The 14,172-nt window shown below is 41.3% G+C and overlaps 1 protein-coding gene across 1 annotated transcript in view; it reads left to right on the top strand.

The window, feature by feature from the left end:
* Window positions 1-13,226, top strand: part of LOC140237234 (PHD finger protein 24-like) — a 31,940-nt gene extending 18,714 nt beyond the window's left edge. Inside the window, exons 2-7 of the mRNA XM_072317177.1 lie at window positions 3,738-3,923; window positions 4,852-4,930; window positions 5,465-5,664; window positions 6,149-6,321; window positions 11,537-11,641; window positions 13,087-13,226. Of these exons, the coding sequence (XP_072173278.1) occupies window positions 3,738-3,923; window positions 4,852-4,930; window positions 5,465-5,664; window positions 6,149-6,321; window positions 11,537-11,641; window positions 13,087-13,198 (855 nt within the window). The 3' untranslated portion in view covers window positions 13,199-13,226. The remainder of the gene's footprint in view (window positions 1-3,737; window positions 3,924-4,851; window positions 4,931-5,464; window positions 5,665-6,148; window positions 6,322-11,536; window positions 11,642-13,086) is intronic.
* The last annotated feature ends 946 nt before the right edge of the window (window positions 13,227-14,172 follow it).

The following is a 14,172-nucleotide window of genomic DNA, read 5'->3' as shown; positions in this document are numbered from 1 at the left end:
TTGACATGCGGGGGATTCTAAAATGGACGGTGGCGAAGTTATCATCAATTATTCAGCGAGTTAGGGTCGGTTGACGCTTATGCGTCGTCGGCATACAATCTAGGGCTGCTTTATCGGAGGGCCATTGTATTTTGACACTTCTGACATAAAGAGGAAGACCAGATCCTATACCTCAACAAAGGGAATACTGAACAAGAGTCGTCTTGATGAGAGTTCATGCACGCGTATGCACGATTTGATAGCGACGATATACACCAGTCGGTCAATATAATACTGGCAGAAGAATATTTCTAACGAAGAAGAACTGAAAATGCTGGCACAGCAACTGGAGAGTTTGGAAGACAGAGTATCCGTTTATGTATTGCATTCAGTGGTCTGAAAATTTGCGTACCATTTTTATTTGATATCAATTGTTATAAGGTCACGGTCGTGATCTTCATGCCAAGTCGAGATGACTGTATTTCAACAGTGGGAAAGTTAATTTTGATTATCTGTCATGCTTATTCAATATCAACTTCCCACAAAGATAAGCAAGCTCCGATGAAACAGATCTACGTTAGATATCTCATCATCCTTCTCTCTCGAACTCGACTATGTTAATTATTCTAACCTTTGCCCGAACCTGATTACGTAAACATCTAAGGATACGGTGCGTTTTCGTAGCCAAAATATCACGTTCTCCAACTAAAAATATCATATAATGTTGTGTGTCGCAATGAAACTTGCACGGCGCCTGACACTTTCTCACGAACTGGTCAAGAAACTGGTCATTCAGTGTTTTGTGGCGCCGCCGCGCTCATTCGGTGATAGATTTTAATGAGCCATTCCTTTGTCACAGACCACAATGAAAATCACGCTTCACCAATTGCTCCCTAGGGAACCAGTCACTCACGCTGGCTGGAAAAGCGCGTCGATCGAACGCTAATGTGACGGACAACAATGAGGGGGAAACATTCTGAATGGTAACTCTGGATAGTTGCTGTTATTGTTGTTGGTTTTTAGCGGGGCTTTCCTAGCCCTCTTGCTCCAATCGCTCGATTGTGTGAACCATGTTTGATGCGACGAAAAGTTCTATGTATCCCATTCCACTAGTGATATCCAGGGGTATTTTCGTAATTGCCAAATGAAATGCATATCCTGCATACACAGATATTAAAGTATTAATAAATCTTAGGGCTTTGCTAATTCAATATTAACATTCGTTTTACAACTCCTCGATTAATTGGGGGAATTGCAAGTATGAATTTAACGTGTATAGTGTTGAAGCCATATCATTGGGTAGATTTTGTTCCTTTTTATCAAAACATTGGTTTAAACAGTCCGGAGAAAATTATAATCCCTGAACGTTTACTACAATAAGGAAAGCATATTTATACCGGTATTTAGTATTTAGTGTGGAAAACGAACACACAATGATGATGAGGCATATTAATATTGATACAATGTACCATGGACATTACTTTATGACGAAAATCTCCAACAACCGTCCAGTAGTACAATAAATTTGATCATGTATGTGAGCCAAATTACATGATAAATACCAATCCCAACTGATATGTTGTGATGAAATAGCGACCTCCATCTGAACATTATTGATTCGCCAAGCACTGTCAAGCACTGCACCGGGTCACTATACTATGTCTTGTAATGCCTACCAAGGAAGATTGAAAGCTACGAGTAATCTCGTTCTTCCTTGGCCCTGTTATGTGAGTAGATGTGTGATTGAAAGCATGTACAATATCATTCAATCATTCCACTCGCTGCATGCGTGCACAGGTTGAAAAGTAAACGTTGAGGGTACGCTTTGAATGCAGGCATGTGCAATTTTATCGATTGCAAACACACACGCACATACACGCACACACACGCACACGCACACACACAACACATACACAGAAACACACACACATATATGCACACATACAAAACGCACTCTACTAAAACTTAATTTGTGTTTGCCGACGTCAAACAAATTTACTTACAAACATTTTACAACGTCATGAAAACTATAGTTTTATTGTCACACGAGGGCTATAATGTTATCGGCATGTCTCTGCATAACACAAAACTATAAGAATTTTAAAGTAAAATTCCCTTATGTGTCCACGAGCCTCGAATTTGGAAATACTGACTCGAGTTAGGATTCATTATTCTTTTTATTTCATCAGAGTGACGTTTTATTCAACGATTATCATAGCAATGACGAACAGATGAATGCACAGCTACCAAAGCTTGTTGATTGCTTGTTAGTCCCATGCATTCATACAGTGTGTCTGTTAATTCATGAAGACAACTGACAGAAGACACCTAGCCGCGTTTCTCATTTTAGTCCCAACTTAGATATTGTTGTTAAAGCCCCAGTCTCATATAAACACGGATCCTCAAGGATCTACACGGCGATCCCCGGATTTCCGATCATGCTGGTGGTGATCCGAAGAGCTCTGGGATAGTTTTGCCCTGGAAGGAGCGTCGACGAGCGTTGATAACGAGCGTTGATAAAGAGCGTTGATGACGAGCGTAGATGACGAGCGTTGATGAGCCGTTTATCAACACGGCTTATAATGCAAGCAATCAGAGTCCAAAATATCAAAATGTTTTTAATAACTATAGACCTGAACAAGAAGAGGTGAATTGCTTAAGGCCCGGTCCCACTGGTCGACGGACACAAAGCGTGCGCAGAAAGGAAACAGCGGACGAGCAAAATTTCGGGGATGGCTTCATCCGCTTTCATCCGCTCCAGAAATTGACAAAATTGGCGAAAATTGGCGGTAACAGAACGGAAATAGAACGGACGTGGGTAGTATGTAGCGGGGATGTTAAACGGATGTTCATCGGAAGCCTAGCGGATGAAAGCGGATGGAAGGGATGACAGTTCCGAAGGGGTTACCGGAGATAATTACGAAACGGACGCATAGCAGAAAAAGCGGATGCAGAGTGGATGCAGAGTGGATGCAGAGCGGATGCAGAGCGGATGCAGAGCGGATGTAGAGGGGATGCTTTCGAAATGCTTTATATACGAGATGCATACGCTTACATCCTTTCTATTAACGTGCTATTAACGATGTAAAGACGTTCCACGTACCATATCTTTCCTCCCTCTTTCCGTTTTTAGCTGCAGCGGATGTGAGTTGCGAGGATGCTCAGAGGATGCAGTGAGGATGCAGCGGATGTTTAAGGGATGCCGCACGGACATACAACGTTTGTTGCTCGTATGTCGCGGATTTACATCGTACACAGCGGAAAGTTCATCCGTTCTAAAAGTTTTAAGCAGCTTAAAACTTTTTGCGCGGATGAAATCACAGTGGACGGATGCTCGATGGATGGATAGAGCGGATGAAACACGTATGCGATGGGTACACAGCGGATTCGTATCGTTTTCCAACGGATGGCAAGATTTTTTTGTACGCTTTACATCCTCTTTGCATCCGTAAGTGCAGTGGGACCGGGCCTTTACTCTTCTTTCCTCGTTCGAAAAGAAAAAAAGCCATGTCTTTGAATACAATAATGTGTTAGCATTGCATAGTTCATCACTGTATTTTCCCTACGAAAACAATGGTCATATCCCTGACTGATTGAGAGATGTCTGCTTAAATATCTCTCTGGGTCATATTACAGGTGTTACATTGGCATTGCTCGTTCCTAGCATAGCCTTCTTTTTTCCAAAGTAATTTCAACAACTTACAAAATCTGAGACATTTTTAAAGTTTAAACTGGCAAACTTTTCTCCTCCCCTGTAGATTGAACCCCAGTCGAAATGCGCGCTGTGCAACGCATTCACGGGCCACGACACGTACCCATGCCGAATCTGCAACCAAGTGTTCCACGAAGACTGCCTTCGAAGGCGTGGTAAGGTGAACGACAGCGAGGGGTTGAAGGCGCTCCGTTCGGCAAACACCAACATCGGCTGGTCCTGCCCGGAATGTGTGAGTTATTTGTTTTATGAAATAGAGATGCACAGATTTTGGGGCTTGTTTGTTTGGGTTAGTTGCTTTTGTCTCGCCTGTGTAGCGAAAGCGAGATATAGTAAGGGTCACTTTTCCGTCGCCGTCGTCGTCGGCGTCGTCGTCAACAATATGGTGTACTCTCCTGAACTCTCCACAGCTTTGAGCTATGACCACCAGACTTACACCACATGTACATAACCTAAACTGCTGGTCGATTTCGAGTATTAAATATGGGTAAAGTCCGACAAGGTCAAAGGTCAAAATGGTCAATAAACTTGACCTGATAAGCACTGTATTCTCATAGTATCATGACATACCCTACTCTCAATAACTTTCCACTGTTTTGAGCTATGACCACCTAATTCATACCACCTAATCCATACCACAGGTACATGACCTAAAGATGTCGGTAAAGGTCGTATATTGGTGAAGTCCTGCAAGGTCAAAGGTCAAATTATCAGTCGTCTTACATTGAAAAACACTATGCTTACACTGTTGAGGTGTACTCTCAATAACTTTCCACATCTTTGAGCAATGACCTAAATGGCATGAGATAGGTGCCATGCTCAATGTAACCATGTATAACTGTGTGATTGTTCACAATCTAATGGCAAGATACCTATTATCATTTTCATTATCGTTGTTAATATCAACGTATTATTATTATTATTATTATTGCTTTTATTGTTATTATTATTATTATTATTATTATTATCATTATAATTATTATTATTTATTATTATTATTATCATTATTATTATTATTATTATCATTATTATTATTATTATTATTATTATTATTATTATTATTATTATTATCATTATTATTGTCATTATCATTATCATCATAATTTTTTGTCATTATTTTCTTATTTCCCTCTTGCCTACCTCATCCTCATGTCCCTCAGGAGAACATTGGTCGGTTGCTCAGCGATGACGAAATGTTTGAATTGATGGAAGTCTTCGAGAGATGCGACGTCGATTCCGGTAGGTTATTCGACGAACCTTATCGGATACAAAGACTCCGTTGTGGTGTTCATTATATTTGTCCACGTGTTTGATATCATAGCATGTTATACTGACATATTTGTAATACGTGATGTGTTGAAGGTTACCAGGTTGTAGTCGTTTGTTGTTTATTGTTTGTATCTTTTGAATGTATATGAGAAAAGAGGTAAGATTCGCATGTTTGTTTGTAGTATGGAGTGTGTACCAGGTACATGTGCCCTTACAAAAGCGTCATTGTTGTATCATTAATCGTCACTGTCCTGATTCCATTACTGTTCAGATCGCGACAAGAATATTTTCATAAACTTAACAAAATAATTACCATAATCATCACAATCGTAAATGCTTCTGAAAGTGAGAACTGGCAAGTTCCCAGGAGTTTCAGATTCTTTCTCTGCAAGTTGTTAGCTCATAAAGGCGCACTTGTAAACAATGTTTTTTGCATTTCATAACTGTACTGAAAGTCCTGGATTGATATAATAAACATGCACATCAATCTTTTTTTTTCCCCAGACGCGACGATATCAGTGGAGGAGTTCATCGAGTACCGTCAGTTGGTGGTCAAAGACCACGAAGATCGTAATCTCACCGAGGACGAGATCGAGGAGGAGAGGCGACACTTCAAGGCCATGGACACGGACCACACGGGCTCGCTATCGTGGTGGGAGTTCCTCAACCACGAGACCATTCGGCGATTGGCGACAAGATCCAAGGTTCAGTATTCGATTTGCTCTCACTTTTTTATGGGGTTCGGTTTCTCCAGCAAAATAATATACGCACCATCTCAGTTTATCTCATAAATGGATAACAAAACAGTCTTGTTTTACAATAAATCCTGGATTTGAAATGATTAGTCTATTAGAATCAAATACCACGCCATGATCAAATTGACTCTGTAAAAAAAAAGGAGCAAAAGCAAAGAAACAAATTGGTAGAAATTTCATTAAAATCAGACATGATAAAAGCAATCATGATAGAAGTTTGGGATCTTAAAAGTTTTCACGAAGCATTCACAAAATTTGGAATTGAGACGATGTATTATTATCCCTTCACAACCCTCCCGTTGTGCTGTAAGAAATGTAGTATTTGAACATAATGTGAAAGCCATGTTTTATTTTCTTCTTTGTTTGTTTTTTGATGTTTTTGGCTCAATAATATGATCATAATATATATAATATGATCTTTTTCGCTCATTAGGTGAGTCTAGTCATGATGTTGCAGCCGAAAGAGATCCAGCGGCTTCGCACCAACTTCGCCACCTTCGACACGGACGGCGATGGCTGCGTGACGGAGTTCGAGGCGCGGCGAGCCTTCAAGAACTGGTTCTCCAAATTCATGGAGGATCCAGCGCACATGTCTCCCAGTGCTCAGTAAGTACTTCCGAGGTCAAAGTTCGGTCGATGCAGTAATGATCGTAGATTTAGAAATCAACAACAAACAAACGAAAACCAAACACGAAACAAATTATTGCAAAACATACAAACAAAAAGACGACATGAGCCAACAGTCTTGTAATCGAATACCTGTAGTTTTTTTCAGGTTTTTTTTCCCCTCTTTCCCTCTACATGTATATCAATTCCTTTTATCCCTAATGTGATGGCACATTGACATAAATATACTCAGATTCCGACGTGGTGCTTTATACCCCTGTGCTCGCTAGGATAACTAAAAAAAAAAAGATATATTTTCCAAAGATAAGTCCGATACATATATCTTGATTGCTCACAGAGACTTTTGCACGTGCAGTTCAGATATTTGAGTGTTTTTCGTGAAATTCATTATTTGTAGTGTATTTGAGTCAATCTTCACCAGATGAGTGTTGTGGGTTGTTGTAGACAATGACTGGAATATCACAGAACGAAACGAAGATAGTATCGAGCAAAATTATACGTTCGGTCAAAATCTCTAGTAGATTACAGTGTTCCACTTTCTAGCTTTCAAGGCAAACGGGGAACAACGCTTAGCGTATCTATGGGCATGTTGGTCTGTGTCGTAATGGTCAATGTAGAACTATGTTATTGCGAAACGAAGTCGCCTCGTCTGAAATGCGATTAAATCAGGCGATGCCTTACGCTATTTGTACGAGTGTTACGTGATGATAAACCGGGTATTCTATTTAACAGCAAGCTGTGAAACTTGAAAGGATTCTATGACGTCTGCCAGTGGTTACCGCTAGTATCAGACTGTTTTTTTTTTCTTTTTTCTTCACATTTCACTGGAGTCCAACGGCAGCGTAGATCAAAGCCATCAAAGTGCAGCCGATGCATTATATCATTTCTGTCCCGCGCGAATGATCTTATATCTACTCTAATCCTAAACCTATTATGTTAATCTATGTCTGAATGAGAGTCGATGCGCTCTCGGCTGAGGCTGCGTGACTTTCAATGCCACCCTTTACGCAAATTGGCGGGGAAGAACCGTTTGGGCGTCACTGGCCGTAATTGTACAGCACTGTTCGGCTTTGTCCAAGAAGTCCGGCAGGCATTTTGGGTAGTGTCCAAATTAAGCGAGTTAAAGGGAAGACTTCTTGATTTGGTTGATTCCTTCCCTGTGGTGTCCTTACACACAATAGCGGTTGATTAAAGGTCATTTTACTGTCCCTGTACATTCTTACACATTGCCTATAATTCAAACTGCAGCGCGTTTCCCTGAGTTTTGTTTATGTGTGACTAAATAGACCCATGAAGTGGTGATGTGTGCAGATAACATTCACGAGTGAGGTCACTGATTCGACCATGGCAAAGAGCGATCAGGATATGCCTTAGATGGGGTTTAATCAATCCCTGTCCACTTCAAGACGTGATTATATTTCGAAATATAGAGTAATAATTAAACCTGCACTAACGTAACATTTTTGCTCGTGTTGTATTGGCATGTCAATTTTAGTGTGAGCCATTTATATTATTCAGCAACGAGACTTGGGTGTTACCCTATATAACGAATTTAATATCTAGGCCTGTATGGCTACTGACATGATAGTTCCATGGCTACTTTGTTGTAAATAATAATCTTTCCATAGACTTAAAAGGGTTAAAGTGACTTAAGAGCAGAAAAGGAAACTATTGGGCGACAGAATAAATGTGACATTCCGTCTCTCTTATTCAACTACAAATCTGATATAACTCATTCACCGAAATTGCCCCTAGCCACTCATATCATCCACCTATCTCATTTTCTTCCCCCAGTTCCTCCCCTCCCCTTCATCTTCTTCCCCTCTCCCAAACCAGGTGCTCCGCCCCTCGTCTGCCCCCCCCCCCCCGTGCTCTCGATCCTCAATCTGTTCCTCTGTTTTATGTCTGCTCATGTTTCCTATTCACTCTTTTTCATCTTGCTTGCTTCATTAGTTTTGAACATGCTGGCAGACGTACATTATGTGTGCGTGCGCGCGCGCGTGTGTGTGTGTGTGCGTGCATTTGTGTGTGTATGCGCGTGTGTGCTTGTTTCGTGTGGGGATATCGATTCAACGACGATTCGGTTAAACTAGTACATTGTACTACATGTACAAGTAACAGGTGGATTGTCATAGCAACAGATGCCTAATCATCATCATACACTCTAGTGTCCAGTCATACTTCACGCCTCATTTCAAGACAACCAATAAATGCCCTCCTGACATTTTGCGCCAAAAGATACACACACAGTATTGTAAACACAGACACGGACAAGCACACACAAACATACACACAAATACACTCTAATCCACACAGACACATGCGATTGCGCATTGCATCTTATCTTTATCCTTATCTTCCAATTCAAGAGCTTTGAATGTATCCAAAACGGGTCTGCACGTTTCATCTTCATAACTTGACTAGATATAACGCTCACACCTGTTACACGTGATTGAAGTTCTCTTGTCTAGATCTATTGACAGCGTGTTGCATTTGCAGCAAGGTCGCTTAAGCCTCGGGCGAGCTTTAGAGGGACCTTGGTTAATTGCAGAACAGCCATGCGTAAGATATGAATATATAATGAAGCGGTATATAAATATTTGTCTCTTGCTCAGCGGTTCTTAGGGGTTCTCGGGGGTTTGCTTCCTTACCTTGACTTTATTTCTGTACTTTTTGCATGTAATACCTATGTTACAGCAAAATATTGACAAAAAATTAATCAACTGCGAGAAGGGACATGCAATAAATTATAAATGACGATCAATATTTATATACAATGTATATGAATAAACTCGATTTGTGCTCGCATGACGATTGAACATAAACGTCTGCTTATATATAAAAGCAATATGATGCAAATGGCCGCCATATTTAGCATATAACCTGAAGAAAAAAAAAAAAAAAAAAACCGGCCGTGCTAACAAGAGGGCTGTATGATCATAAATGCTGCTTGAGGTTGGAAAGTGTGTAGTCTATTGTATGGAGTGCTTGTTTTGAGCAGTGGCTTGAGTATTAAGATAGTCGTGTTCGTACATCGTACTGCCTGTAGAGAGATACTTACTAGGAATATTATCATTGTATATGGTACTGCCCACATGACCCGCTAATCGCAGTCGGAGCATCGTAGGCACGCGTTGATCGTAATTAATATGCATTCTTACGCCCAAATTTCAGCCGCTTGTCATGTTTACAGCGCATGTGCCACCATGTGTGTCAATCTGAAGCCGTTGTTGGCAAGGAAACCTTGTTGCTCATGTTTTCCAGAAAAGTATAATCCTAGGTTTTATGTTTTTGCACCCTTGCCAGAATTTGCATTTTAATTTAGACAATGACAGTGACAGATAATGTAATTGGGTTGTGGCGTGCATGGTGAAAGACATATATTGATTGTATACGTGAGGCAATGTATTCCTAGTACGCCATGATTGTCCTATTACGCAGAAGACAGCAACCCGTGGGTAGATGGCAAAGAAATGTTCTGTTTCCAATATTGAAATTGTACTTTGTCGCACTGCTTTCGCTGCCTTTTATTTGGCGACGACACTTTAAAATCGGACGAGGTGCATGATACAGAAACTTTGTTTTTTTTTCTATTAAATTCTCACAGAGAAACATTTGTTATCCCGTATCGAAATGTCATCGTTTCTGTCAACATGTTTGTCTCACATGTATAGCTATATGAAGGGGTTAATTGCAATGGGTGACGGGGAATTGCTAGGATTTGGCCGTCTGATTTGTACCATGTCAGTCCGACGAAAACATGTTGCTTGCAACGCCCGCGTCTATTATTCAGCGAACGTGCATGGCGCGCTCATCGCAGCGTCAAGAGATCACGCGATCCTCTTAATTTTAAAAGTCAAGAATGACGATTTACTCACACGTCTCGACCGAGATGTTCTCCTCCTGTCACGAATATTCATCCGCGACCACGTGACATACGTGACATGCCGGCGATTAGAAATCATTAAAATCTTGTCATGTCGTAAACGGTGCTCACATGGAGTTTAATTACCGAGATCACGTCAACGTGTTTCATTGAACAAAAAAAAAAAAAAAGGGGGGGGGGGGGTTGCGCACACGCCATCAGTCATTTCACTCTGGTAGGAATGCAGTATTTAATGATGTTGTCCTTTCGTCCCATCCCCATTCCTAGGCTACAGACAAACAGACGTGTAATAGAGCTTCGAATGCAAAAGACAAAATCAGAAAAAGAAGAACAGTATACGTTGCACATAACCGATTATAGTAGTGAGAAATAAACCATCATTGATATCGGGTTGTCTTCATGGGGTGTTTCATCAATTTAGTCAGCGCTTTCAATTTATCAGTCTCTGACAATTTCAGTAAAATCCTTGGTTTTGATTTCCTGAGATGCTCTGGTCACTGACTGTTACTATGGTTATTGTCAGAGACTGACAACTTGTCAGCGCTGACTATAACTTGATGAAACACCCCCCCCCCTGGTCTACATCGCAACATAACATTACCTGAGCCTGGAATTTGATGCTATATTGTATAAAACAATGTCGACATTGTTAGGTCCACTGAGAATACATCGCGGTCAATATTGTGATCATCGTTTCATTCGGGCGTGTCAAAAAGATGTACAACTAAGGGAGTGTTCTCTGCATCGTTATTTCGCGTTTCTGCAGCACAGAAAAAAACAAAGATATCTCCATGATGAAAGTTTGTGGGCAAAATGCATTTTAGTATCATGGAAACGTTGTTTATGTAAACTGAGTCTGACTGATTTCTTCTTCATTCATGACAGTGTTTCATCATATTTAGAGAGAAAGAAAAATCAAAACAAATCAAATCAAAACAAATTGCCGGCCATATTGATAGGATCAAAACACTAGTAGTGGTATTCAAGGTAGTTGGAGAGATGTCGCGGTACCTCCCTGGTTACTCGAAGTCAACTTGTTCCCTTCATCACTTACTGTAAAACGAGGAATTTTCGCGTGCATTTTAATTTCGCGAATTTCGCGAGCGCCAAAATTCGCGAAATTAAAATGCATGCGAAAGTTTTTGTCTACACTACATGCAATGAACGCCAGTGGCAATTCGCGAAAATTTCATGCCACGAAAAAGGCTGTCGGCTCCAATTTGCGAAAATTTCATGCCGCGAATATATCATGTTCATCATAATTACCATGAGTCATTTAGAATATTGTGTATTCCACTCTTTCTACAGGCGTCGCATCGGCAGTCAAGCGTCGCTGAAAATGTCGACGGAGTTCGCTTCGCACGTGAACACAAACGCCGGAATGTTGATGGATGCCGATAAGGATAGATCTGGGTAAGTCGCACATAGTACGGTGCACCCTGTTGAATCATGATTAACTCTGAAGAGACGTGCACGCAATAAGCCAGATCGTAATTGCATAGCTCATGTGCACATTGGTACATTAATGACCTCTTTTTTTTTTTTTCTCAGTTGGTTTGTCGCTTCACTCGTTTTCATACTGGCATAATCATAATGATTAAAGGGGGTATCTCACCGGGCTTGAAACTAGTTCGCGACAAGTTCGCGACTTCAGATTTTGCTAGTTGCAGAGACGTCTCCTAAGAATTACAGAGTCTCCGAGGAGTCGCAAGAAATTTAAACATGTTCGATTTTTCGCGAAGTCTCCGCGACGTCTCTGAGACGTCTCCATCAGTTGCGGAGACGTCGCGGAGACTAATTATATTCGCGACTGCTTAGACGTCTCCGCGATGTCTCAGAGACGTCTACATAGACGTCTCAGAGACCAGAAAAACTGATGAGATGATGTTTGACCTACTTTACAAACCACGTGACCATCTGCGTGCTGACATCCTGCCTAGATCAAGTCAGGTGATCCTGCAAAGGCTCCATCATATTTCATTTTTTTTTTTGACACCTGCCATAACTCGTCTCAGAGATGTCTCCTTGGTGAGACCGCAAGCCATTTTTTATGTTGGAGACGTCTCCGCGACTGCTGCGACTGATAAGTTGGAGACGTCGCGGAGACGTCTCCGTTGGTGAGATACTAGCTTAAGCTTGCCCGACGTAACAATTTATGGAATTAACATTCAAACAAAGAATGAACTGGCGCATATTCTAGGTGACCAAAACGGTCCGTCAGTAATGACTCTATATCAGTAATCATTGATACGTTCTCGGCGGTATAAGCGAACTTTAGATCTGCGATGCTAAGCCAGGACGACGGACTCCATGGAAACAACTGTCTCGCGCATGTGCAGAACACAATTTTTTGCTTAACAGCGTCGTCTTAGCGTTCGCGTCGCAGATTTAAAGCTTGCTAATGATCACACGAAGTGACACTTTATCCCCCCCCCCCCCCCAATAATTTATTCATTTCCTATGCCTACTCGTATGGTCTAAAGGTCCCGGCCACCTGTTGAGCCATTGTGTATCATTCCACGTCTGCCCTTGCAAACACCCAATAAAATGATAAAATACATTTTAAACAGTTTTTTTCCCCTCTCAGCATCCCACCATAATTACTGGCGTGATTTCAAACCCTGCACCAAGCTGGGCTGAACACGACAAATACAAACCCAAACAAAGCAAAAACATAGTCATCATCAGCGCAAATGGGGCCTGAAGTGATCTAATTACACGATCTCCTCCATTTGATGTTTATCTCTAAATCGGCAACTGTGCATGGTCGTTATGGCAACGACTGTGCCGACTGTTTATTAAGAATGGCGCTATTTTTATTGTGGATGACGCCATTTTCCCATATCGTTTGGTTTCAGGTGTGTTTCTTGGGAAGAGTACCTAATGGAGCAAGCCCTTTACACGTTGGCTGTCAGACCCAACATCGGTCCCGTCAAGATCAACAAGAGACCGAGCTTCTGCACCTTCTGAGAGAATTGGTGTCGCAGCAGACACGTACGATGTCAAGGTGCAGGAAATTGACAGTCGTCACCATCATCACCACCGCTGCTACTGCCTACCCCACCACCACCACCGTCATCATCATCATCTACCATATTCATCATCATCATCATCATCATCATCATCATCATCATCATCATCATCATCATCATCACCATCATCATCACCATCATCATTTCATCACCATTATTATCATTACCATCACCACCTCCACCACCACCACCTCCACCATCATCATCATCATTGTCATCATCATCATCATCATCATCATCATCATAAGAGATATTCACTAGCTTAAAAAAAAAAAAAAACTGTCATCATCAGCAACACCAATAGCATCTTCATCACCACCATGCTGCCATGCACCACTGTCAATTCATTTTCGTCGTCATGGAAACCATCCAGATCGTCGTCCCGACGAACTCGACTGCTTGTCAAGCAATATACCTAGAATATAGAGATGGTGGACAATGTCGCTGCTGTGATCAGTATTGCCATGTGACCAGGGCATCACCATCTAAGCATCCCTGATGCAACGTTGCCATGGCAACGGTAGCCACGGACGACAGGAAACATGTTGGAGGGACAGACTCAGAGGATAAGAGAAATGAATTTAATTTGACAAAATGGCTTCTCACTCTGACGCCCATTTTGTCATCCACGCTACAAATATTTCATGCTACAGTATTCTGATGAAACGTACCATCATTAATGATACTTTTATGTTGTCAATAACAATGTTCATTTAGTATTGGGCAGTTTAATATTTGAACATGCTTTGCTATTATGGAGACAGCATTCATGGTTTCCCCAGGATACATGCATGTGGTGTTTTTTTTTTTTCTGCCTGGGCCGTAAATTGTGCTCGACAAGGATAAAATGATTGATGTTTGATTACCCGTCGGTTATAGAATGAAGTTCTGAGATTATTCCTCACATACAGC

This window comes from Diadema setosum, chromosome 13 (genome assembly GCF_964275005.1).
Source record: "Diadema setosum chromosome 13, eeDiaSeto1, whole genome shotgun sequence".
Taxonomy (NCBI): domain Eukaryota; kingdom Metazoa; phylum Echinodermata; class Echinoidea; order Diadematoida; family Diadematidae; genus Diadema; species Diadema setosum.
This window is presented reverse-complemented; position numbering and strand designations above follow the sequence as displayed.